At 65.9% G+C, this 20,098-nt stretch overlaps 4 protein-coding genes across 4 annotated transcripts; 2 read left to right on the forward strand and 2 right to left on the reverse strand.

The window, feature by feature from the left end:
- Nucleotides 1-186: 186 nt before the first annotated feature.
- On the reverse strand, nucleotides 187-2,363 carry LRRC46 (leucine rich repeat containing 46; the record flags this gene model as incomplete). Its single annotated transcript, XM_080633550.1, has 7 exons — nucleotides 187-545; nucleotides 977-1,137; nucleotides 1,264-1,333; nucleotides 1,557-1,666; nucleotides 1,824-1,870; nucleotides 2,051-2,159; nucleotides 2,251-2,363. The coding sequence occupies 7 exons, from the start codon at nucleotides 2,361-2,363 to the stop codon at nucleotides 187-189; spliced, it is 969 nt and encodes a 322-aa protein (XP_080489676.1).
- A 324-nt stretch (nucleotides 2,364-2,687) lies between these two features.
- Nucleotides 2,688-4,480, forward strand: MRPL10 (mitochondrial ribosomal protein L10). Its single transcript, XM_080633566.1, has 5 exons — nucleotides 2,688-2,742; nucleotides 2,840-3,015; nucleotides 3,307-3,471; nucleotides 3,586-3,730; nucleotides 3,896-4,480. The coding sequence occupies exons 1-5, from the start codon at nucleotides 2,700-2,702 to the stop codon at nucleotides 4,141-4,143; spliced, it is 777 nt and encodes a 258-aa protein (XP_080489692.1). The 5' UTR covers nucleotides 2,688-2,699; the 3' UTR covers nucleotides 4,144-4,480.
- Nucleotides 4,481-5,845: 1,365 nt separating this feature from the next.
- Nucleotides 5,846-11,423, forward strand: OSBPL7 (oxysterol binding protein like 7; the record flags this gene model as incomplete). Its single annotated transcript, XM_080633575.1, has 22 exons — nucleotides 5,846-5,950; nucleotides 6,123-6,245; nucleotides 6,396-6,449; nucleotides 6,573-6,686; nucleotides 6,764-6,856; nucleotides 6,937-7,057; nucleotides 7,144-7,247; nucleotides 7,328-7,420; nucleotides 7,524-7,653; nucleotides 7,727-7,851; nucleotides 8,055-8,135; nucleotides 8,209-8,340; nucleotides 8,701-8,800; nucleotides 8,883-9,160; nucleotides 9,634-9,771; nucleotides 9,847-9,910; nucleotides 9,991-10,069; nucleotides 10,151-10,295; nucleotides 10,639-10,780; nucleotides 10,871-10,997; nucleotides 11,077-11,199; nucleotides 11,315-11,423. The coding sequence occupies 22 exons, from the start codon at nucleotides 5,846-5,848 to the stop codon at nucleotides 11,421-11,423; spliced, it is 2,580 nt and encodes an 859-aa protein (XP_080489701.1).
- Nucleotides 11,424-12,190: 767 nt separating this feature from the next.
- On the reverse strand, nucleotides 12,191-19,786 carry TBX21 (T-box transcription factor 21; the record flags this gene model as incomplete). The annotated part of the gene is made up of 6 exons (XM_080633625.1): nucleotides 19,157-19,786; nucleotides 13,966-14,120; nucleotides 13,761-13,882; nucleotides 13,527-13,682; nucleotides 12,925-12,986; nucleotides 12,191-12,833 (listed from the first exon to the last, which is right to left on the reverse strand). Exons 1-6 carry the CDS (start codon nucleotides 19,606-19,608, stop codon nucleotides 12,191-12,193), a joined length of 1,590 nt encoding a protein of 529 aa, XP_080489751.1. The 5' UTR covers nucleotides 19,609-19,786.
- Nucleotides 19,787-20,098: the final 312 nt, after the last annotated feature.

Raw genomic sequence — 20,098 nt, forward strand, 5'->3', positions numbered from 1 at the left:
CAGCTCTCTGAGGAACCAGCACTGTGAGAGGTGGCTGTGGCCTGAAATGCAGCTGCAGGGGGAAGGAGAGGGATGTGGAGTGGGATATGGGGTCCTGCCTGTGGCCCCATGTGTCTTTCCCACTGTCAGGCTGCAGGGCTGGATGCTCCGTGGCAGACAGGGGGTTGGTGTAGGAATAAAGAAGCTTTAATCCCAACTGCGTGGTGCTGTGCTGCTGCGGGGTATTGGGGACAACTCTTTGTTTCTTGCTCCTTTGGCACAAGTATCTTCTTCCAGAGCCTTGTTCTGGGGCTGGCTCCTGCTGGGAGCTCGCTGGGGCGGCAGTGGCAGTGGTGTCCCCAGCTTGACTTGGGGATGGCGCTGACACCGCCGGGGGCCCAGAGCCATAATGCTGGGTGCATTCAGTGGCATGGGCGGCAGCAGCAGATCCCGGCGCTCCCGCAGCTCCTCCAGCTTTTCCAGATGGGTCTGATGTTCCTGCAGGGCCTCCCTCCTCCTCCTCTCAGAGTGCCTGGCCAGCTCCTGGTGCAGGTCCGCAAAGAAATCTGCCGGGGATCATAGAATCATGGACTCAACCAGGTTGGAAAAGCCCTTTCAGCTCATCCAGTCCAACCATTCTCAGCACTGCCAAGGCCACCCCTAACCCATGGCACTGAGGCCTCGTCTCCACGGTGTATAAACACTTGCAGGGACAGTGACTGCAGCCCTGCCCTGGGCAGCCTGTTCCAATGCCTGAGCACCCTTTGGGGAAGGAATTGCTTCTCAGCTCCAACTTAAACCTCCCCTGGTGCAGCTTGCCCTATCGCCTGGGAGAAGAGATTGACCTCACCTCACTCCATCCTCCTTTCAGGTAGAATGGAGAGAGGAGAATTACAGATCTGATGGAGCTCCCTGCCACTCCTGTGACCCCTGGGGACAGAGGGACCAGCCTGCTTAACCCCCAAGCATGCAACGTGCCCTGCTTCAACCTGAGCACCTTTGCCTGCAGTGAAAGGGCTGCTTGGCACAGAGAGCAGCTCATCGTCTTCATCCTCACTGCTGCAGGAGCCTCCTTCCTCCTCCTCCTCATCCACACTGCCATGGACGGGCTGAGCATCCAGCTGCAGGAGGTGGGGCAGAGCACCCACCACCAGCTCCCTGCAAGCACCAAAGGAAGAGCAAATAAAAGGTTGTATGTGATACTGGAGGGGGGACTGTACCCCACTGAGGGTCTCTTATGGTTTGGGGGGCTGGCTCTCTCCCTTGCAGCCTCCCCTGACCCACCTGTATCCCTGCTGGTGGATGCATTCGTTTCCTCTTAGGTCGAGGAGACGGAGGCTGTGGGGCAGCTCAGCTGCACAGGTCCAAGGGAAGGCAGAAAGGGGCTGAGATGGAAGCTGAGACCCCCCCATCCACCAAACCCCCATCTCCCACAGCTCTTCACCGTCTCCAGAGGCAGCAGCCACGGACTGGGACCTGAGGGCAGAGCCCAGACCAGGGCCTGCCGACGTTCCTGGCTACCCAAGGCCCCTCTGAGGCAGACCCAGGCTACATCCAGCCCCGTTCCTGCCTCTCACCTGGGTCCAGCGTCTGGATGCGGTTGTTGGACAGGTCCAGGACGCGCAGGTGCTGCAGGGGCTGCAGGTTCTCCACTCTGCGGATGCGGTTTCCAGCCAGGGACAGGAACCTGCGGAGCACAGGGAGGGCAGCGGCGTGAGGTGGGGGGGACACCACAGCCCCCGGGGTCAGGAGCTGCAGCTGGGACCCCCCCGGCTCTGCCACAGGAAGGAGGGATCCCTGCTCTCCTCTGCCCATGGAAAGCCGTGTCCTTGGGGTGCCTGTACCGCAGGTTGGGGAAGCTGCTCAAGTTCTCGATCTTCTCAATTTGGTTCTGGGGGGAGAGAAAACAAAGGAAGTGCATTAAAAATGAGACTTTGGGAGCTCCGACCTCGCTGGGGTAACACAGGAGCTTTATGGAGAGGGTTACGGGGCTGCAGCTGCAGAGCTTAGGAGGACCCTAAAGCTCCAAATGGCTGAGACCCTCGACTGAGCCGTGTTACCTGCCCCATACCTGCTGCAGGTAGAGGCTGTGGATGTCCCGCAGGCTCTGGAGCCTCCCGATGGCACTGATGTGCTCCCGGTCCAAGCGTATGGTGCAGGGGGCCGGCAGCTCGGGGGGTCTGGACGAGAGGGGGTGCTCGGGGTGACCCTGGGGCACAGAGACCCCTCCCCGCCAGGCTGGGGGTGCAGGGGGGCTCTATGGACCCTCACCGGCTCTCCGGGGAGCAGGGCTCCACCATCCTGGTGCTGAGGAGGCTGTCGGTGAGGGTCACTCCTGGGGACGTTCGCTCCCCCCCGAGCCGGGTCTCCCCTTGCCCAGCCATGGGGCCGGTGTCCTTGTCCCTGCGCTGGGCCCTCGGGTGGCTGCGCTGTGGGGACGGGCCCGGCGCCGCTGCCCGCTGCGAGGGGCCGGGCGCTGGGGCAATGGGGGGCAGAAACCCGCGGGCTCGGGGGCTGGGCAGGGCCAGCGCTGGGACCCCCATGCCGGGCAAGGAGACCCCCGGGGCTGCGGGCACCATGGGGCCGGGATCGGGGTCGCCGGGACCGAGGGGGCTCCCGGGGCGGTGCAGGCCGCAGCGTGCCCGTTGCTAGGAGACAGGCGGCGGCGGGAGGGGCGGGGCTCTGTGCGCCGCCGCCGTCCCACAAGGCCTTGCGCGAAGATGGCGGCGCTGAGCGGCGGTGGCGGGGCGCCATGGCGGCGCGGTGAGGGCCGGCCCCGGGCGGGGAGCGCGGTGTTGGAGTCCGGTCTGTCCTTACCCGCTCCGCCCGGGCCCGTCCTTACCCGTGCCTCTGCCCGCAGGCTGGCTGCCCGCCCTGCAGCTCGTCCGCCGCGGCTCCAAGGCAGTCACCCGCCACTGGAAGGCCATGCACTTCCAGCGCCAGAAGCTGATGGCCGTGACCGAGTACGTGGCCCCGCGGCCGGCCGTGCCGCCGCGCTGCCTGCCCCCCAAGAAGGAAGCCGAAGTGGTCGAGGAGGTAATAGTTGTTGTGGCCGCTGTGGGTGAGGGGCTTTACCCCCGCAGCACCCCCAGGATGAGGTGCAGCGCTTCAGGGGGACCCTGCCCTGGGGCTCCCCTGCCCCGGCCCCCGGTGTGGGAGCTCTCTGGGGTGTTGCTGCCCCGTTTCATCCCATTGGGGGTGTTCAGGAGTAAACCGAGTGCTGGTGAGTCCTGACCCACGGCAGAGGCTCCGGGTGCGGGGTTGGAGCAGGGGCCGCAGCAGCCGTGGCCTCTTCCCTGTGTCCAGTGGCTGCTGTGATCCCGTCAGGACAACGGTTACGTGCGGCTGCTGCAGCGGCAGGTGGAGGAGGCGTTCCGGGACAACCGGATGATCGCCGTGTGCCAGTACAACGCCATGCCCGGGGAGGACATGATGCTGCTAAGGCACTACCTCCGCAAGCACAACATCGAGGTCAAGTTCTTCCTGAATGAGGTAGGGGCAGAGCTGCTGGGGCTGGTCCCGGTGTGGCAGCAGGGGGAAGGTGCAGGAGCCTTCCTCAAGGGTGGGAAGCAGCCTCTGTGCTCCCCTGAGAGCTCTCTCCTCCAGATCATCAGGCCCGTGCTGTCGCAGTCCAAGTACAGGAACCTCCTCCCTCTCTTTGTGGCCCGCAACATCCTGCTGGTGAGCCGGGAAGTGAAGGCCAAGGAGATGCTGCGGGTGCTGAAGGGAGTGCCACAGATCAACCTCCTGGGTGAGAGCATTCCCTGTGCTCTGGCTCCAGTGGGAAGCTGCATCCGTGTCCATTAAAACGAGGGGGTGGCCGGCGAGGGGTGGGAGCCCTGCCTGCAGGAGCGTTTCCTCTGTGGATGATGAAGCCCTTCCATCTCCCCTCTTCAGCTCTGCTCCTCTCTTCCAGGCGCCTGCATCGACGACACCATCCTGAGCAGGCAGGGAGTGGAGAACTTTGCCAAGCTGCCCTCTCTGGAGGTTGCCCAGGGGCAGGCAGTGGGTGCCCTGTCCCTCCTGCCCTCCCAGACATCCTCCCTGCTCCAGCGCAGCTCCGCACACCTCACTGCTCTGCTGGACCAGCACATCCGCCGGCTGCAGGAGGGCGAAGGGGGGACCCCGGTGCAGCCCAGCCCAGAGCCCACGGGGGCTCATTGATGCTGGGACCCGGCCCTGCCCTGTGTGTTCGGCTCCTTCACTTGGGGGGGGCCGGGGGTTGAAGGTTTGGCACTGAGTTGGGAAGCCAGCTATGGGACCGAGGGTCTGGCAGCATCACCCTGGAGCCCTTCCCTTTGCTCCCTGCACCCATGGCCGTGGGGAACAGCCCCGCTGTGTTTTGGGTGCTGCAGGCAGAGGGGCGCTGGGATCACCCAGGGGAAGCTGCGAGTGGTGAGGAGGATTTTGAGTGCTCCAGCCCCTGGGAATGGGGACAGCGAGGAGAAGCGTGTTGTAACAACCGACTGCAGCATCCTGCTGTGCCCATTAAAGCAAGTGGTGTTGATGCCAGAGGCTTTGTCTTGGATTTTGGGAGGCGGGTGGGGGGGTCCCAGCCCCTTGATGCCACATGGGGGGAGGGCTGTGTGCTGGGAATGAGGGAAATCCTGAGGGGAATGGGGAAGCTGGGATGCCTATAGGGGGGTGGCTGTGCTGGGGGTACCCCTGACCCCCATGAGCAGAGCTGGGGGGGGTACCCGGGACGGGGGGGCGGCAGCCTGGAGAAGTTGCACCCCGTGTATGGGAAGGGGCCGAGGGGCTCCCGGGTCGGGGTCTGCCGGTGCTCGGGGCGCGGGTGGGCCCCGCTCGGTGCGGGGTTAGGGGGGGTCACGGCGCGCTGCCGGCTCCGGTCCTCCACGGAGCAGGGGGCAGAGCCGAGCGGCTCCAGCCCAGCGCCTCCGCCTCCTTCCGTGTTCCGGTTCCTGCAGCCGCCGGGCAGGATGCGACCGGCCCCGGCCGCCCGGGTGAGCACCGGCGGACCCGACCCGGGGCTGGGGAGGGGGAGCTTCGGCAGCAGGACCCGGGCCCTGCCGCCCGGTGCCAGCGGGGAGGGGCAGGCGGGAGGACACGGGGATGGGCGGGAGGGGGTGGGCACGGGGCCGGGCTTTCCGCCGCGTTACCGGGGGTCGCGTCCTGCCCGGAGCAGGCGGAGGCTTCGCTGAGACCCCCCCGGTGCCCGGGGGGGTCAGTCCTGCCCCCGGGGGGGGGCCCGCTCGCTGCCAAGCTGCGCAGGGCAGGGGGGGCCGCGCTGCGGTGGGGACCCCCGGCCTCCTCCCCACCGGGCAGGGCTGCGCGGGGCCGGGGGTGTCGGTGCGGGCGGTACCGGGGCTTCGCTGCCATCCCCGGGTCAGGCACGGGGCAAGGGGGGGCCGTGCCTCAGTTTCCCCCTCCTGTAATTGCTAAGGTCAAAGGGAAGCATCCTATGGGAGAGGTCCGGGGCTGGGGGAGCCGTATCCTGGCTCGGGATGGAGCGGGGCTGGTCCAGGGCTCTGTACCCCGGCTCCTGGCTGTGTGGTTGCCTCGTGGCAGCGGGTCTGTGGGGTGATGGAGCAGGAGCGGACTCTGGACCCAGCAGGCGGGCGAGGGCTGGGCACTGCAGGCGAGATAAGGCTGGGTAGGTCCAAGGCTCCGTCTCACGCAGAAGGTTCTGGGTGCCCGGTGCAGTCAATGTGAGGCTCCCACTTATGGGGGGCCGAGCATCCCCCCCAGCCCTCGCTGCCATGAGGGGATGGGGCAGGGTGAGCTCCTGACGTGAGGTCCTCTCCTCGCAGCGGCTCCCACCGCTGTGACAGCCGAGCTCAGACCCACAACACAGACCAAAGGAGGGGCTCGACCCGGTCCCTGCATCCCCATCTGCTCTCCGACCATGGGCAGCCACGAGAAGGACCCGTCCTCTCCAAGAAAGGCCCTGTCCCGCTCCAACAGCACCGTGTCTTCCAAGCAAAGCAGCATTCAGCAGGTTGGGCACTCAGTGGGATGCAGTGCTGGCGCCATGGGGTCTTGGCGAGGGGCTTCACCCCACTTTAGGAAGGGTGTTATACAGAGATGCCCCATTCCCAGGGGGTACCAAGTGCTTGGGGACAAGGCTGGGAGCGCCCCATCAGCCACAGGAGCCCCACACTGACCCCCATTCATTCCTACAGGGCTCCGAGAGCTGGGAGGTGGTGGAGGAGCCTCGTGCGCGGGGCAGCCCAGGCACGGAGCCGCAGCGGCACGAGGGGTATCTGCTCAAGAAGAGGAAATGGCCCCTGAAGGGCTGGCACAAGGTAATGGGCAGAGCTGGCACCTGGAGCCAGCATCTGACTGGTGCTGGGTGCTGTGCCCAGCTGTGGGGAGATTTGAACCCGTGGATAAGGGGCTGCAGGGATCGGTCTCTGCTTCCCCCCCCTCCACCAACTGCTCCTCTTGGTCCCCAGAGGTACTTTGTGCTGGAAAATGGCATCCTGAAATACGCCACCACGCGCCAGGATGTGAGTATGGGGCCGGGCTGCACCCGTGCGGCCTTCCCCATGGGCTCAGGGCAGGGCTGGCACCCCACAGACCCCATGAGGAAGGGGGTCTTCCCCCTGACAGGCATCCCCGGGCTCCCCCAGGTCCTCAAGGGCAAACTGCACGGTGCCATCGATGTCCGTCTGTCTGTCATGTCCGTCAACAAGAAGGCGCAGCGGGTTGACCTGGACACGGAGGAGAACATCTACCACCTCAAGGTGCTGCTGGGGCTGCGATGGCCCTGGGGGGGGTGTTGGGTTGTGTCCCCCCCCATCAACTTTCCCCTGTCCCACAGATCAAGTCCCCAGAGCTCTTCTCCAGCTGGGTGAGCAGCCTCTGCTCCCATCACCAGGGCGAGAGGGGGGGTCTGGCAGGAACCAACACGCAGGTGGGTGACACCTCGGGGGCACGATGTGGGGCAGGGTCCGGGTGTGGGGCTCCTGATGGCAGCCCTGGCTGTGCCTCCAGGGCCAGTGGACGCGGATCCTGCCCTCGGGCAGTGCTCCTGCCCTCTCCACCCTGGCCAGCTCCCGGGACAAGGTGAACGCCTGGCTGAAGGACAGCGAGGGGCTGGAGCGCTGCTCGGCCGGTGAGTGGGGCAGGAGGGGATGTGTGGGGCAGGGGGTGATGCCCCATCCCCTTTCCCTGATGGGGCTCGCTCTGCGCCCATTGCAGAGCTGGTGGAATGCCAGGCGAAGCTGCAGGAGCTGACGGGAATGCTGCAGAGCCTGGAGGCCCTGCACCGCATCCCCTCGGCACCCCTCATCGCCGGCACCCAGGTGAGTGGGACGTGGCCATGATGCTGAGCATCACCCTTCATGGCAAGGGCCCATCTCCAGCCCCTTCCTCTTCCTCCCAGCCTTCAGCCGCCACGGAGAGGCCGAAGAAAGGCAGGAGGAGCACCAGGATCTGGTGCACCCAGAGCTTTGCCAAAGACGACACCATCGGCAGGGTGAGCGGCTGAGCATCCTGCTGAGCATCCCACCGAGCTCTGACCCGCTGCTGCAGGGATGGAGCCCCCCCCGGGCCTCCCTGACCCCTGTGTCCCCCCCAAGGTGGGCCGCCTGCACGGCTCCGTCCCCAACCTCTCACGCTACCTGGAGCCATCCCAGAGCCAGCTTCCCTTCAGCCTCCCGCCGGAGTACACGCAGCTACAGAGGAGCTTCTGGGTGCTGGCGCAGAAAGGTGGGGAAGGTGGTGCTGGGGGGGTGCTGAGCCCTGCCGGTGGGTGCTGTGACGCAGCCCCTGTGCCCGGCAGTGCACGGCTCGCTCAGCGGCGTGGTGACGGCGCTGACGGTGGAGAGGGCGCGTCTGGAGGAGCTGCGGCGGGCGCTGGACCGGCGGCGCTCAGCACCGCGCCCCAGCAGCGCCGGCAACGCCGGGGTGAGGATTGCAGGGGCCAGGTGGGAGCTGTAGGTGTGCCCCGCACCCTGGTACCTGAGGGTTGGTGCTGTTGGGTGCAGCGAGTTGGCAGGGTCTCAGGATCACACCATTGGGGGTGATCCCCCCTGCCCGTCAGCCCCACACTGGTTGGAGGGCACACGTATGGGGGGGTTGGCTCAGCATCCCCCCCCCCACCTCTCCAGGCTGCCCTGCGCCGCTTCCACTCCCTCTCCGTGTCCTCTGACACCACCATGGACTCCTTCGCATTGCTGCACCCCGATGAGGTCGGGGGGGCCGGGATGGGGTTGGGGGTCGGGGTTGGGGGGCCGGGGGCTGAGGTGGCGGCTGTCCCTGCAGCCGGACACGCTGCCAGCCAAGGGCCGGGAGCAGCAGCTCTCCAACCGCAGCATCGTGTCGCTGGCCGATTCCCACACCGAGTTCTTCGATGCCTGCGAGGTTTTCCTCTCCGCCAGCTCCTCTGAGAACGAGGTGGGGAAGGGGCTTCAGTGTGTGGGGGGGGCTCTGTGGGCCCCCCTGCCGCTGCTTCTGTGGGTTCATCTCTTCCTTCTCTCTCCCTGTCGCCTCCCGTTAGCTGCCCCCCCATTCCCCGTGTGCCCCCCAGCTCCCGTGTTCCATGTCCCCCCCCTTTAGCCCAGTCCCTCTGCGCTCTCAGGGACCCCGCAGTCTCTAACACCCCCCGGCCCCACTCTTGCACCACCGGGACCGCCGCCTTCCCCATCCTGCCCCCCCCCCCAGCCCATCCCAGCCACCCGGGTCCCATCCCATCCTCTCGGGGGAGGGTCCAACCCCTCCTAAGGGGTAATCCCTAGACCCCGGCCCCCCTCCAAGCCGCCGGCGGTCCCTGCGTGTCCTCAGCCCTCGGACGATGAATCGTGCATCAGCGAGGCCACCACCAGCGCCTGCGAGGACGCGGCCGAGCCCCCGACAGGTACCGGGAGGGGGACACCGGTGAGAAGGGGACCTTGGGGGGGGATGTGTTTGGCTCCATCCCACACCGCCCGGTCCCGCAGGCGCGGAGGGCCCGGGGGTGCCCGCGGAGCCGCCGCCGGTGGAGCTGCCGGGTCCGGACCCGCGGCGGAGGAGCCGCCTGCCCGCCCCGCCCGCCCCGTCGGGGGACGTGAGCCTGTGGGGGCTGCTGCGGAGCAGCGTGGGGAAGGATCTGTCCCGGGTGGCGCTGCCCGTGCAGCTCAACGAGCCCCTCAACACGCTCCAGCGCCTCTGCGAGGAGCTCGAGTACAGCGCGCTCCTGGACCGCGCCAGCCGCGCCCGCGACCCGCGGCAGCGCATGGTGCGGGCACCGGCAACGGGGGATACGGGGGGGGGATCGATGGGGTACGATATGGGGGGCGTGAAGGGATACGGGGGACTTCAGGGGCCAGGAGGGCAGAGGGGATGTGGGGGACATGGGGGGCTCAGGAAGGTCGGGGGCTTGGGGGACGCTGGGGGATTGGATACAGAGGGAGCTTAGGGGATACAGGGGGCTTGGGGAACACGGGGGAATTTGAGGGCCAGGAGGGCACAGGAGAGATGTGGGGCTTGGGGGACATGAGGGACTTTGGATCATGGGGGGCTCGGGAAGGTTGGGGGCTCTGAGACCACAGAGGGGGACTTGGGGAGTTTGGTGATTTATGGGGCTTGGGGGACACGTGGAGCTCCTGGGACTTGTAGGAACAGGGGAACACTTGTGGGGCTCAGGGGACACAGGGTTTCTGGGGACACCCTGCCATTGCCGTGGCTCTGGTGGTGACACTGTGGGGACAGGTCTATGTGGCTGCCTTCGCCGTGTCTGCCTATGCCTCCACCTACTACCGGGCGGGCAGCAAACCCTTCAACCCGGTGCTGGGAGAGACCTATGAGTGCGTGAGGCCCGACCGCGGCTTCCGCTTCATCAGCGAGCAGGTAGGGCCGGGCATAGGGGGGACATGGGGGGCCGGATGGGGCCATGGCATGGCTCATTACCCCCCCTCCATCCAGGTCTGCCACCACCCTCCCATCTCCGCCTGCCACGCTGAGTCCGACAACTTCATCTTCTGGCAAGGTGGGTGCTGAGGAGGGCGCTGGGGACATGTGAGGGGGACGTGGGGGGGTCTCACCCCCTCCCATTCCCCCATCCCGTAGACATGAGGTGGAAGAATAAGTTCTGGGGCAAGTCCCTGGAGATCGTCCCTGTGGGCACCGTCAACGTGCAGCTGCCACGGTGAGACCCCAGCACCAGGAGGTGCCTCCCCTCCGGCACTGCCACCGTCACCGTCCCCATCCTGCCCTCGTGCTCCTGCAGGACCGGGGACCACTTCCAATGGAACAAGGTGACCACGTGCATCCACAACGTGCTGAGCGGCCCGCGCTGGATCGAGCACTACGGCGAGGTGCTGATCCGCAACACGCGGGACGCTGCCTACCACTGCAAGATCACCTTCGGCAAGGTGCGGCCGACACGCCGCGACATGCTGCGACATGTCATGACACGCCTTGTCGTGTCCCACCCTATTCCCACCTTTCCCATGGCCACATCCTATTCCAATACCCCCTCCCCTTACCCAATAGCACTGCCCCTTTCCCACTGGCGCCTCATTTAGGTGACTCATTCCCAATGGCTCCACTCCATCACTCATGGATTCCCCCTTCCCAATGGCTCCTCCCTATTTCCCACGGCCCCACCCATGTCCCACGGCCACGCCCTTTCCCACGCCCCCATCCATTCCCATATCCATACTCTTTCCCATAGCCCCTCCCCTTTTCCCACCACCCCCCCATCCCCTCCCGCAGGCTCGGTACTGGGGCACAGGGGCCAACGAGGTGCAGGGCTTGGTGCTGAGCCGCAGCGGGGCCGTGGTGGAGCGCCTGGCCGGGAAGTGGCACGAGGGGCTGCACCGAGGGCCGGCGCCGGGGCACTGCGTCTGGAGGGCCAGTAAGAACCGGTGGGGACACACACACACAAGTGTATGGGGAGGGGGTACCCCACTGGGGGGTCTCAGCCCTGTGCCCCCCATCCCTACAGACCCCATGCCCCGTGACCATGAGAAGAACTACGGCTTCACCCAGTTCGCCCTGGAGCTGAACGAGCTGACACCGGAGCTGCGCCGCGTCCTGCCCTCCACTGACACCCGCCTGCGGCCCGACCAGCGGTGAGCAGCGCCCCAGCACCGCGGTTCGGGGGTGCTGAGGCTGCCCAGGGCATCGCAGCCACGGCCTCATCCTCCTCAGGTACCTGGAGGAAGGCAACGTCCCGGCGGCCGAGACGCAGAAGCGCCAAATCGAGCAGCTGCAGCGAGACCGGCGCCGGGTGATGGAGGAGAACAACATCACGCACCAGGCTCGCTTCTTCAGGTCCAGCTTCTGGGGCGATGCATGGGGCACCCCATGGCTTAGGGGGATGTGGGGCTCTCATGGAATGGGGACACCCCCTGGGAGTCCTGGTGGGATGGTCCCCCCCCATCCCTAGGCGGCTGATGGATGCTAATGGCAAGGAGTCGTGGGTCACCAACAACACCTATTGGAAGCTGCGCCTGGATCCCGGCTTTGCCCACCTGGACAGCGCGGTGCTCTGGTAGTGACCCCCACAATGGAGTGCTGAGCCCCCCCCAGGCTCATCACAGCAGTGGGGCTGGTCCCCCCAGCACTGGGGGTGTGGAGCCACCCCCCAACCCTAGGGCAGAGCCTCAGTCCGGCTGGGACTCAATGGGGCAGGAGCAGGCAGTGCCCCCCCCTGCCCTGGGGGTCCCTGGCTCGCTGGGGGGGCGGGCAGCAGGGGGTTGTGGAGTGCCCGCGGGCGGGCAGACCCCTCTGGCCCCCCAAGGGTTGCTCCAATAAAGGCTGTAAGGAGATGGGGTGTGTGGAGGGCTTCCTTCTCCCCCATCCAGGTCTCCCATCCCGGGCCAGGATGGGGGGGGGACACACACGGGTCCCTTCACCCTCCTCCCCATGCCTCAGTTTCCCCCCCATGTGCATGCAAAGGATAGCAAAGAGCTGTGCCCCACAGCGTCCCCTTTATTGCGAGATATGCTGCTGCCCCCAGCCCCACACCGGGCACGTGGGGGGCTCAATAAATACTTCAGCATTAACCCCCCCCCTTAAAAACAACCAACGACAAAAAACCACCCCCTTCCTCCCTGTTCCCTCCTCGCTTGCCCCCATGGCCCCACCGGGGTGGCACTGGGGGCTAATTGATTGTCTGGCATCATCCTTCCCCCCCCCGCGCTCAAGTCTTCCCAGGATATGATGTTGAACTGGGGGGACACACACACACACACATGGGACCCCTTGGGTCCTGAGGCTTTGGGGTGCCCGTGCAGGGGGGTCTGAGCCCCCCGAGTGTGGCTCAGTTGCCGTAGAAGCCGTAGTAGCCACCGTCGGCACCCGGGTCCTTGTCATAGAGGTCCCCGTTGCGGGGTGGGGGGGAGCTTTCGGCGCTGGAGGGGTACGGGGACACCCGCCGCCGCTTGCACTCGTACAGCCCCAAGTCCACGGAGTCCGCTGGGGCCGGGGGCTCGGGGGGCCAGCCCTCTGCTTCCTTCCCCTTCTCCTCCCGGGGCTCCCGGTACCAGCCCAGAGCCCCGGGGCTGCCCTTGGGGCCGTATTGCCCTGGGCTCCAGCCCCCCGACACCCCGAACCCCGCCGGCCCCTCGGGGTAATAGGGCAGGGGTTGATGTGGGGCGGGCGGCAGGGTGAAGGGCTTCACCCCATAGGGCACCAGCTTGCCCCCCCCGTACCCCGCTTCGTAGCCGCCGTACTCCAGGGTGCCCGTGGCGGGGGGCTGCTGGGGGGTGAAGTACCAGCGCGGGGGGTCTTTGGGGGGCAGCGGCAGCGAAGCCCCCCGCTCCGCACTGAAGAGGCGGCCCGAGGGCAGCGGGAACTGCTCGGGCAGGAAGGGCTGGAAGCGGGGGGCGGGCAGGAGCTGCCGGCAGCCGGGACCCTCCAGCGGGGACGGGGTGAGGCGGTCGCTCTCCGAGGCCGTGTACATCCTGGGGGGGGACGCACAGGGTGGGAGTCGGGGGGTGCCCTCTTGCCAACCGGGTTGGGGGGCACCGGCCGGAGGGGGGGGGACGCACTCACGAGTCAAAGTTATCCCGGAATCCTTTGGCGAAGGGGTTGTGATCGATCTTCAGCTGCGTGATCTGGGGGGGGGGGCATGGACATGGGGGGGCTGCTGCCAGTCTGATCCCCGCTCTGCACCCCGGGATGCATCCACCACCCCTCCAGAGTCCCCTGCCCACCTCTGGACCCCCACTGCATCACCCATGGGGTTCAGCTGCATCTGGGAGAACTGGGGTGAAGCTGGGATGCTGGGGGGCACTGCAGGGTGTTGGGATCCTGAGAGGGTGCTGGGGGGCCTACTGGGATTTGGGGAGAGGCACCGGGATGCTGAGGGGATGGGGGTGTGCAGAGATGCTATAGACAGGGGTGTCTGGAGGTGTTGAGAGGATGCCATTGGGGTTTCCCTATTGCTGGGGACCTTCAATGGTGCTGAGGGAGGGTCGGAGGGGCTGCTCCGGGGTGGTCACTGTGATGCTGGGGTGATATTGGGGTGTATCAGTGGTTTCAGTGGCCCTGAGAGGACGCTGGAGGGAGGTTCTTGGGGTCCCTGTGCTGAAGGGGGGTGTGTGTTTGTGGGGGTACCCCCAAACCAGGGACCGGAGGGGGGGTCTCATACTCACGTCTGCGTTCTGGTAGGCCGTGACGGCGATGAACTGCGTCTCTGGGAAGGCGAAGGTGTGCGTGTGCGGGGAGGGGAACCCCTCATCCTCACCCTCCTGCACCTCCGTCACGTGCAGCCGCGGCTGGTACTTGTGCAGCGACTGCAGCACGATCATCTGGGGGGGCAGCGGGCGGTCAGGGGGGGCTGTAGGGGGGCTATGGGGGCACAGGCTGGTGAATGGCGGGAGCCTCACCTGGCCAACGTTGTTGGATGCGCCCTTGTTGTTGGTGAGCTTCAGCTTCCCGAAGGAGACCTCCTGCCGCATCCAGTGTGCGCCCGTGTTGGGAGAGTCGGGGTGCAGGTAGAGGCGGTTCCCTGGGGATAAGGGGCAGCAGGGATGGGGTTACCCCGTTCTCGGCACCTTGAGGGGGGTGAGGATGAGCCCTGGGAGCCCGTACCTGGCATATTGCCTTCGGCTTTGCCACACTGCACCCACTTGCCGCCCTGGTAGCGCCAGTGATGCTGGTCCACCAGCACCACGTCCACGCAGACGCTGTAGTGGGCCACGGGGTTGAGCCCCGAGAGGTTGAAGCTGAGGAACGGGAACATGCGCCTGGGGAGGGGACAGGGACAGGCACTGTTTAACCCCCCCGGCTCAAGCCCTGGCATGGTGGGGATGGGGAAACCGAGGCAGTGCAATGCCCCCCCCCCGTCCCGGTGCCCGTGAGGAGCTGACTGACCCTGGCAGCTGGGGGGATGCTCTCGGGGATGATTCCCCCCCCCCCCGCCCCGGCGTCTTCCTCCCCCTCCCCAAGCACCTTCCGGATCGGAAGCCAACACCGCTGCTATTTCGGGCTGGGCGCCAGCCTGCGCCAAGGGCAGGAAGGGGACAGGATGGGATGGACAGGGGGGACCCTGCGGCCCTGGGGCTGCAGCTGACACCCCCCCATGGGGATGCACCCCACTGCGCCCCACACCCCCAAATCCCAGCTTTAGGGGGGAGATCTGCCCCCCTTCCTCCAAGTTCAATCTCTCCTTTTCCATCGCTGGACACAGTAGTTCCTGTAGCCCCAGTTGCCTGCCCAGCTTTGCAGTGGAGTCACTGGTCCAGACCAACATGGGGGACACAGGAGTCCTCAGCCTTCCCCCCGGGTGCGATATACATGGGGTGATGGGGGAATTCAGCCTGACCCCCACTCCTTGATGGAAGAGGACTGGGGGCAACACTGACCCCATCCCTCCCTCCTCCTCTTCCTCCTTCTCTTGTGCTTTGCCTCTTCCATCAGCCAGTACCCAATGGGTGAGGATGGGGGGCAGCCAGTTGGAGGGGGGTTTGAGTGTCCTGCCTATCCTGGCATATCCCAGCATATCCCACCGGCCCAAGGCAGAGACCTGTGAGCTCACAACAGGGATGGCACCATGCACCAAAGGGCAGAAGTACCCCCATCTCCACCCAAACTGCACCGGAACTGCAACAACCCCCCTCCAGCATCCTCCCAGGGCCACAGAAACAACTGATACACCCCAGTATTGCCCCAGCATCACAGTAACACCCCCCCCCGAGCAGCTCCTCAGAACTCCCCCCCCACCAGCATTAGGGAAACCCCAGTGGCATCCTCCCAACATCACTGAGCCCTGCACATCAGCTTGGGGTTGAGGAGCAAAGCGAGGGGCTGGGAGCAGGGCGGTACATGAGGCATGGCCCCGGCAGAGAGCATGGCTTGGGCAGTGCCATGGCACCAGGGAAGCAGCACGCGAAGAGCTGAGCCCACGGCCCAACCTGGGCGCTGCTGACTCAGAATTGCCCTTGCGATGGAGAGGGGAAAAGAGAGAAAAGAGAAGAAGAGGAAAAAGAAAGCGGTTCTTGTAGCGAGGAGCCTCACACGTGCTCCGCGGGGCCGGGACTCACGGCGGCCCCGAGCATCCCGGGTACCACAGGCTCCATGTGAGCCGTGGCAGTGCCCATCCCACCGCCACTGTGCCGAGCATCGCCTCCGCGGTTCCTGCCGCCGATAAAAGCTGCAGCCACATCAAAGGGCGGCAGCGAGGGGCTCCGAGCTCTCCTAGGGCGATGCTTCACCACCACCAAAGCCCTCACCACCAAAGCCCCACCGAGCCGGGGTGCTGCAGGCTCTGGGGTGAGCAGCCACGCCGGGTGCTGCACCGGCCCCGAGCTGCTGCGCGGAGCTGGGAGGAAGAAAGCAGCCTTTTTCTGGGGTTTTAGGGGGTTTCTGGGCGCCGGCTCCTCGCGCTGCCGGCGGAGCAGAGACGGGGTTCGAGCTCAGCCGGTGCCGCGGTGCAAACCGCAGGGCTCGGCCGGGGCACGGCAGGGTGGGGGTAAGACCCGAAACCTCGGGGTTATTTATAACCCCTCAGCGCTGGAGCTGCTGCCACTTGGCTCCGCTGGGGTTGGGAGGTGCCGTGGTTGGGGTGATCAATGCACCCCAAAAGCGGGTGGGAACCGCTGGTTTCCTTCCATTGATGGAGCTCTGGAAGGGGCTCCCGGCTCTTCGGCTGCCCCGAGGTTTGTCCCTGCATGAACTCCTCCATTCAGAGGGTTTGGAGTGTACGCAGGGGACATGGGAGCTGTGGGCACAGTGGCACATCCAGGTGTCAAGGGGACGCTGGGACATGGGACCTTGGGGTGATGGGATGCAAGGAGCAGGGAGAGGGAGCCCAGAATGAGCCCAAGTGGAAGGAAATTTGGGGTCAGCCACCTAAACCCCATTTTCCAGCCAGTTTTCCCCCTGCCTGCATCCCCAATGCCTTCCACGTGCCCTCAGCGCACTGTTTCATGGCACTGTGCACAGCAATGCATGGCACAGTGGCACAGTGCTGCATGGCTGCATGGCATGGATGCATGGTACAGCATGGATGCATGGTGCCACATGGTTGCATGGCAGGGTGACACGGCAGTGTATGGTACAGCGGCATGGCACCATGTAGCTGCATTGCACAGCAGCATGGCTGCATGGCGTGGCGCTACGTGACTGCATTGGATGGCTGCATGGCATGGTGATACGCCATGGCTTCATGGCTGCATTGCACAGCAGCAAGGTTGCATGGCATTGCTGCATGGCTGTGTGGCACGGTTGGCACAGGGCACAGCTACATGGTGGAACAGCAGCTGCCAACCTGGGCAAAGCAGCTCCGAGTCCCCCCAAATGCACACCCACCCCTGCAACCACACCAACCTTTGTGCTTGCCAAACACAGCCCTTTTGTCCCCAAAGCTGTCCCCTGTGTTCCTGCAAAGGCAGCGCCAACTCCATGTCCTCCAATGCAACGCCATTGCCAGCATCCTCCCCAAAAGCGACGCCACCCCTTGTGTCCCCAAGCACAAAGCCACCCCTGAAGGCAGCACTGAGTCCCCCCCAACCGCAAAGCCAGCCCCTAATGGCATCCATCGCTGAGTCCCCCTCAAAGTCAAAGGCAGCCCCTGTGTCACCCCAAAAGGCAAAGCCAGCGCCTGCTCTGCAGCAGAAACCCACAGCAGGAATTCCCCAGGTCCTTGCAGCCGGGGCAATGGTGAGTCCTTGGGGGTTTCCACAGAAATCCAGCCCTGCCTGAGCCCCAAGAGTAGAGGGGATGGAGGAGGGATGGGGACGGAGAAGGGATGGGGACGGAGGAGGGATGGGGACGGAGGAGGGATGGGGACCCCCGTGGGAAACTGGCAGGAAACCAGTTCTGGTGGGGATGAGTGGCACAGGATGGTGTGGGATGGGATGGCGTGGGATGCACAGGACAGCATGCTAGAACCAGAGCAGAGGGACAGGAGGTAAATCCCAGCACCAGACCAGGTTCACTCTAATGCCACCATCTCCTACCCAGCCTCAGCTCCTCTCCACTGGGAGCTCAGACCCCAGAAACCCCAGAGACCATCGAGGGACCAGTGTAGCCCAGCAGGGATGTGGCATGGGATGGGGCACGTCCCCTGTCCTGCCCCAGAGCCCCCCAGCCCGGGGGGTGCCAGCTCTGGGGCTCACATCCCTCCAGCCCCACACGGGTTTTTCCTGTGTGAGCAGCGCTGCAGCCCGGCCCTGCAGCCGGTGCTGTGCAAAAGCAGCTCAGGGTCGGGGGAAACGGATGTTTTGTGGCTCCGAGTTTGACGGCTCCCCTGGGCTGGGTTTGCTCTGAGCCCCCCCCTGCACAGCGCACGTCCCCCCCCGGACCCCAACCTCTCTGCAGAGCCATTGTAAGGAAACAGCTGGGGAATGAGCCCCAAAATCGCCTGGTTTTGGGCTGGGAGCTGGCGGCAGAGCCCAGATGTGTGGTGGGGGGCAGAGAGGATGGGATCGTGGGATGCAACCTGCTTTCAAGAGCCTCAGCACCAGCCTCCTGAGCCGCCCCGACACAGCGGGGATGGGCACTGCCCCAGCCGCTGCCACAGAGGATGGGGAAAGAGAAGAGAAAAGCAAAGGGGTGAATTTCAGTGGCTTCCCGTAGGAGAAACAACCCTTTGGGGGGGGTCTCAATGGCTCAGCCACCCCCTTGGCTGGGGACACCTCACCCCATCCATGCCAGTGCTGAGCGGCCCCTGAGCCCGGCGGGGGGAACAGGCCTGGGAATGGCTGTGGCAAACCAAGCGGCCCTAACGTGTTTAGACTTCCAACACATTAAACAGGTTGGGCTCAGCATCGAAGTGACACCGTCTGTCTCGGCCAAGGGAGGCAAGGGGCAGAAAGAGAACCCCTGGGCGAGGAATGGTGGTGGAAGGGGGGGTCGCTGAAGCAGGAGGAGCTGGGGGGGGGAATCCTCACCATGGGTTTTTGGGAGCCCCAGAGCCACCGTGCTCACGCTCCCCTTCTGGCCCCAGCATGATCCCACTGAGACATCACACACTGCAGCACGGGGCCTGCCCCCCATCACCCCAGTGTGGGGCTGAAGGACCCCCTCCAGACCCTGCAAACAGGGATGTTGGTAGGGCTGGGGTGGACTTTAACCCCCCCCACATGTCCCCCAACCCTGCCCCAGCCCCAGGACCCCCATGGACACCGCAGCAGCCCAGAGGGAACGGCAGGTCCCGGCCCGCAGTCCCACCAGCGGCTGTTCGGCACCCAGGATGTTACCAAAACGCTTCCGCAGCCACATGGAGGTACCCGGCCTCCGCCCGTCCCCATCCCAGCAAGCAGAGGGGGTGTCAGCACCCTCCTGGGCTCTCACTACTTGTAGCAGTGCTGAGCTCTGGGTCGAGGCCAGCTAAACCCTGCCTCCAGGCCCCCAGTACCATTGCCATGAGCTTCCTTGGCACACAAACCCTGCCTGGATCCCCCTTCTCCCACTCTGACACAGGAGGGGACAACCCCAAACCCTTTTCTCCTTCCAACTCCCCTAGAAAATGAGGCCTGGGGGAGTCTGGTTCGCTTTGCTCTCCCATTTTCATTTGACCACGTAGAAAGACATCATCCCAAACCCACAGGGGTTGGATCCCTCTTGCACTCCCCCCTACACCCCTTGCACGGGCAGATGGGGACCCCCACAACCACCTCCCACGCCTCCAGCCCCTCACCGTGCCGGCCACCCCTCACTCCGCTGCCCACCACAGCATCCCAGGAGCATCCCTTCCATACCGGCACCCCATCCTCTCCTCCCCAGTGCCCGTGAGGGTCCGGGTTCCGCTGCCGGTCCCTATCGCGGTGTCCCTGCTCACCTGCCCTGCTTGGTGATGATCATCTCGGTCTGATGCTTGTGGAACTTGGCCCAGAGCTGGTAGTTGTTTAGCATCACTTGCACCTTCCCGGCCGCCCGGTACCCGGGCAGGGCACAGAGCGGCCCTGAGCGGGGGCACAAAGGGGGGGCCCCGGCCCCGAAACCTCCCTCGGCTCCCGCGTACAGCTCCGCGCCCGCGTAACTCTCCCCCGGGCCGGCGGCGGGAGGCGGCGGCGCTCGGTAAGGCGGGCACGGCCCCAGGAACCGGCCGCCGAAGCCACCGGGAGCACCGTAGGGGAGCGGGGGGGTTCCCGGTTCCGGAGGGGGTCCCCCCCCATCTCCGTAGTAGGAGGCGGCTGCGGCGGCGTCCCGGGGGCCCGGCGGCTCCTTGGCGAAGCTGAGCATGGGAGCGGCGGGGCGGGGGGCTCCGGTGCCCGGCTCCAGCGCGCCCATGGACGGGCGGGGGGGGCCCCGGCTCCTCTCAGCCGCTCATGGGGGCCCCGCCGGTGGCCCCGGGACCCGGAGTCGGGCGAGTTTCAGCCGCCCCCTCCATGCCCGGTGGCCCCGGAGGGGCAGGGGGGAGGAACGAACCGTAGAGACCCGGGGAAAGCCAAGTGAGGGGGGGGAAGACAAAAACCCCAAACACCCCTCCCAGGAAGCCGCCAAACACCCGGAAAGAGCCCAAAAGTGGCGTCGGGGGGATCCGGCCCCGTCCCGCTGCTGCCGCTGCTCTCACGCGTTCACCTGCCCATCCCCGTGGCCCCGCGCCTCTTATCCAAAGAAGCGGCTCCGCGCCGGGAGCTCCGCCCCCCCCGCCCCCCCGTAGAGGCGGCCCTCAGCGGGGCGGGGAACGGGCACGGGGCGGGCCGGGGGGCGGGACACGAGGGGAGGGGATGGGGGACACGGGGGGACACGGGGGGACATGGGGGGATATTGGGTACCT

Source organism: Psittacula echo, assembly GCF_963264785.1.
Source record: "Psittacula echo genome assembly, chromosome: 23".
Classification (NCBI taxonomy): Eukaryota; Metazoa; Chordata; class Aves; order Psittaciformes; family Psittacidae; genus Psittacula; species Psittacula echo.